The following is a 4,314-nucleotide window of genomic DNA, read 5'->3' as shown; positions in this document are numbered from 1 at the left end:
GCCCGGCCCCGGGGGGGGGGGGACCCCTCAGCGACCTCCGCTTCCACCAGCTGCACGGCGCCAACGCCGTCATCACCAACGGCGGCCGCACCGCCCTGCGCCACAACTGCCGCTCCGAGTTCAACGACGCCATCGTCGTCTCCAACCGGTCAGGGGGGCCCCCAAAACCCCCAACCCCTCCCTGGCACGTCCCCCCCCCGCCTCAGGTGTCCCCCAAACTCTCTCTGACGTGTCCTCCCCCCTTCGGGGGTCCCCAGATCGCCCTAGGGATCCCCGACCCCCTCCCCAGTCCATACCAGCCACCCCTCCGCCGTCCCCAGTTCGCCCAGGGGTCCCCAGACACCCCCGGAGGAGCAGAATTGCACTTTGCGGTGCTTAAAGCCCCGGCTGCTGGGGTTGCGCTGCAGCCCCCGCGCCCCCCGCTCGCGCAGTGCAGCCGGGGCTCGGCCGTCCGCCAGCTGCGGAGGCCGCCGTGCCGCCCGGCCCGGGGCCCTGCGCCTGACGCGTCCCTTCGTCCCCAGGCAAAGGGCTGGGGAAGCGGGAGGACGGCATCGCCGAAGCCATCAAGGTGAAAGTGAAGTGCGACGCCACCGGGGTAAGAGCAGCCGGGCGCCTGGCCGCGCGGGGGGCTCGGCCGCGGGGTGCGGGGCCAGCGCTGGCTCCCCTTTGCCGTGCAGGTGGGCCACGACCCGGCGGAGCAGTTCTCCTTCCACTGGTGGGACCACGTCTTCAACAAGTCGGCCGCCAACATTGCTGTGGAGGCTGGGCAGGTACCGGGGGGCTTGGGGCCGTGTCCGAGGGAGGTGAGCTTTGCTCCTGCCCCTCTCGCCGTGCCCTGGCAGATCGCTGGCGCGGAGATCCTCGCTTTGTTACGGAGCCCCTGAGCTCCGCCGCAGCACGTCCTACGGTGGCCTAGCTAACGTGCGGCACCTCGCGTGCTTTGCATCCCAGGACGGCGTCTCCGTGAAGACGCTCTCCGAGCAGGACGCCGAGATCAGCAACAAGAAGCCGCGCAAGGCCTGCAAGGCCGACGGCATGCTCTACGGCCGCTTCGTGAAGGTAACCGGCCACGGGGGACGTGGCTCTGGCTGGACCGGGAGCACCTGGCGCTGCCGCAGCGGGTGCTGCGGACCGTGCGCTCCTGCCCTGCAACACAGCCCGTCGCTGTGGGGGTGCCTGGGCCTTCCTCTTCGGCCCTTCCTCATCGCCTCCCTGCCTTTCCTTGCTGCAGGCGGCCACGCTCACGGCATGCGGGGAGGAGGCTGCAAGGCTGCCTGCTGCCTCGGAGAGCAGCGAGGAGGAGGAGGAGAAGCTGGACCTCTCCTCCGCCAGGAGGCAAGGCCTGGGGAGCAGTTTGCATCTGATTCCTGCTAATTATGGCTCCGGAGGGATGAGGGCTGTGACTGGCCAGGAAGCAAGGAAGCACCTTGTGCCATGGTCCTGGACCATAGTCCCCCCGTGCCAGTCACTGAGGGGATGATGTCTCGTCTCTGTCCTGCAGGCTGACGGACGAGGAGCTGATCCAAGCCTGTGGGGGCCGCACGGCGCACAAGTAAGTGGTCAGGGAGGGGGCTGTGTGGTCGGGCTCCCTTCTCCTGGCAGGGGCTTTGGAGGAGGCTGGGCTGGGAGGCACCTTCCCTGCCAGGCTTGCTGCAAGCGCCAGATGCCTTTGCAGAGGTGCCCGGCACGGTGTCACCATGAGCGCCAAGCTGGCCCGCCTGGAAGAGCAGGAACGAGCCTTCCTGGCTGCGTACAGGCAGAAAAAGGGGCTGCTGGAGACCCCGGAGAGCAGCCCCCCAGCAGAGAGGCAAAAGAAAGCGAAAAAGAAGAAAAAGAAACAGTCTAAAGACAGAGCTGACCCCGAGGCTGAGCAGAGCCAGGAGCCGAGCAGGGAAGAGAACACAGTAGAAGAGGAGAAGATCACAAAGAGAAAGAAAAAGAAGAAGCAGCACAAAGAATTAGCTGAGAGAGGAGAGAGCGAGACAGAGGCACCTCTAGGAGAGGCAGATGAGGCAGACCACGCTGGGCACAGCCCCAAGAAGAAGAGGAAGAGGAGGCACCGGGAGGCAGAGTGAACGGATGCCGGGGTTGCCATGCTGCGGAGCTGCTGGTGCTCTCTGGCCGGGAAGGACCTGATCCGGCCCGTGGCACTTGCTGGTGCTGGTGGGAGTCTGGGGGTGCTCCAGGTGGGGCCCTGCACCATGGATGAGCCCTGTGCTTGCTGCCTGGTGCTGTTTGTGGGTGCTGGCTGGTCTGGAGCTGATACAGGGGGGACGCACCAGCTTTGTTTCACCCACTTGAACCTTCCTCCCGTCAAGGGCGACCCTGGTCCTCACCAGGCCTTGGGCTTCTCCCCTTTGGCGTGGGCTGCACGGGCCCATCGCAGAGGGACGCGAGGGGACAGACACAGCAGAGTATTGCTATTTTTGAAGAACATCAATAAATTTTTATTGCAGAGAAACAATGCTGCAGTGTGAGCTATGCAACGGATCCAACTCCGCAGGCAGTACGCAGGCACGGCCTGAGGACCCTGGTTCGCGTCTATACCTACAAGCGCTCAGAAATTAGAGAGTAACCTCAATTAGCAACCTGCCTAGCAGCAAACCTTAATCAGTGCTGTTGTCTTCTAGCTGTTGAGGACTTTGGATCGAAGTTTCTTTGCAGCTAACTTGAGCCCTGCTGGGTAGGACTCACCCTGCACTGGTGAGGTGCTGAGCATCCTCCGAGCAGAGAACTGATGCTTTGGCAGAATTAGGCCCTAGCCCCTGCTGTGCCCAAGCCCAGCTGGGCCCATGGTTGTGCTCCCCTCGCTCAGCACCCCGATGCCTTCCTGGCTGCCCAGGTGTGGCCCCTAGGTTAGCTGCAGGACGCAATCTGTCTCGGGGTACGGCGGCAGGTTCAGAGCGTATTTTTCCTGCAGTGCTGCGGGCACAAACCTGCCCCCGAGGAAGTGGTAGCGGCCGGTGAAATGCGCCGCCGCCTTCTTGGGCGCCGTAAGCGAGATGAGCATGTCAGGCTGGAGGCCATCCGCGTTCCCCTTCTCCACGTCCCARCCTGCAACGAGCCCCAAGGCAAGGCTGGAGCCAGGGAAATCCCCAGCCCTGGCTGCAGGAGGGACCCCAAGAACATCCCCCCACCCCGCTAGGTGCTGACAGGTCAGCGTGCAACCTGCGGGGCTCGGGCAGTTGCTCACCCGATGGGAYGTCGATGCTGGCGATGGGGATGGTGACGCGCTTGAGGGTGCCGAGGATGCTGCCGAAGGGCTCCCGCACGGCTCCCTTGAAGCTGAACCCAAAAATCGCGTCCACCACCAGGCCGTAGAGCTCGTCGATGAGCGCYGCCTGCGACGGGGAAGGGAGCGGGGTGTAAACCAGCATCTCCCCTGCCACGTGCACGGGGATGGCTGCTCCTGCTGCCCCACGACCGGTGGCCTCACCTCGGTGGGGAACTCCGGGAGGAAGGGGATGTCCATCTTCTGGCACTGGGTGGTCAAACCTTCAAACAGAGGTTTATTGGAGCGCTTGGGGTAATACACGGTCGGCTCRTAGCCCTGCAAAAACAGCACCGAACTGAAGACCGTGGCGGCACTGGGAGCTGCTGGAAGAGCAGGCTGCATTGGGGCAGCTCCAGGATTCCCGGCTGCATTAACAAGAGACTCACAAACATYTTCAGGTGTCGGGCGCAGACCAAGCCGTCGCCTCCGTTATTGCCCGGCCCGCACACGATCAGCACGGTGGGCTGGCTCGTGGTGAAGGAGCTGGGCGGGTAAGCCTGGCGAGCAGGAAAAACGTTATCCTCCGAGGCGGAGGCGCTGGGGGTTGCGGCGCCCGAGGGCAGCCCCTTCTCCTGGCACCCACCTTGGCGATGGCTGTGGCGCAGCTCAGCCCCGCCAGCTCCATCAGCTGGTCCACGCTGAATTTGTAGTCGGTGAAGAGCTCCTGGTCGATGGCTTGTGCCTCTTCCTGCCTGGGGGACAGAGAACGGCACGGATGGGGCCGCAGGGCCGAGGGGCTGCTCCCCTTCGGGGGGAAACGCAGCGGAGGGCAAACGCTGGGCAGGGGGGGGCTCAGTGCCGTGTCCAGCATCCTGCTGTGCCCCCCCCTGCACCCCACGCCTGTGCTTGGCGGTGCCCCCCCACCTCCCTGAACCCTTCTCCACCCCATATCCTCCCTCCAGCCCTCCGTGCACTTGCGAACCCACAAGCATCTCTCTGCCCCCCTGTGCACCCCTCTGTGCAAACCCCTGTGCCCCCCTGCCCCGTGCACCCCTCCGCGTACTCCCGTGACTCCCCCCACGCCTCCTGCAATTCCTGCA

The 4,314-nt window shown here is 64.7% G+C and overlaps 2 protein-coding genes across 2 annotated transcripts in view; one reads left to right on the top strand and one right to left on the bottom strand.

The window, feature by feature from the left end:
- The window catches only part of LOC146587880 (uncharacterized), a 5,118-nt gene extending 2,654 nt beyond the window's left edge, over positions 1 to 2,464 (top strand). Inside the window, exons 2-8 of the mRNA XM_085318859.1 lie at positions 51 to 395; positions 509 to 595; positions 678 to 770; positions 952 to 1,059; positions 1,232 to 1,335; positions 1,502 to 1,552; positions 1,676 to 2,464. Coding sequence (XP_085174985.1) covers positions 51 to 395; positions 509 to 595; positions 678 to 770; positions 952 to 1,059; positions 1,232 to 1,335; positions 1,502 to 1,552; positions 1,676 to 2,075 — 1,188 coding nt within the window. The 3' untranslated portion in view covers positions 2,076 to 2,464. The remainder of the gene's footprint in view (positions 1 to 50; positions 396 to 508; positions 596 to 677; positions 771 to 951; positions 1,060 to 1,231; positions 1,336 to 1,501; positions 1,553 to 1,675) is intronic.
- LOC146587879 (NAD(P)H-hydrate epimerase-like) lies at positions 2,422 to 4,110 on the bottom strand. Its single transcript, XM_085318858.1, has 5 exons — positions 3,858 to 4,110; positions 3,661 to 3,771; positions 3,437 to 3,550; positions 3,194 to 3,341; positions 2,422 to 3,054 (listed from the first exon to the last, which is right to left on the bottom strand). The coding sequence occupies exons 1-5, from the start codon at positions 4,083 to 4,085 to the stop codon at positions 2,852 to 2,854; spliced, it is 804 nt and encodes a 267-aa protein (XP_085174984.1). The 5' UTR covers positions 4,086 to 4,110; the 3' UTR covers positions 2,422 to 2,851.
- Positions 4,111 to 4,314: the final 204 nt, after the last annotated feature.

This window comes from Rhea americana, unplaced genomic scaffold, assembly GCF_003343005.1.
Source record: "Rhea americana isolate MKP2758 unplaced genomic scaffold, rheAme1 scaffold_557, whole genome shotgun sequence".
NCBI classification, from domain to species: domain Eukaryota; kingdom Metazoa; phylum Chordata; class Aves; order Rheiformes; family Rheidae; genus Rhea; species Rhea americana.
The sequence above is the reverse complement of the archived record's forward strand: the minus strand, read 5'-3'. Positions and strand labels throughout refer to the sequence as shown.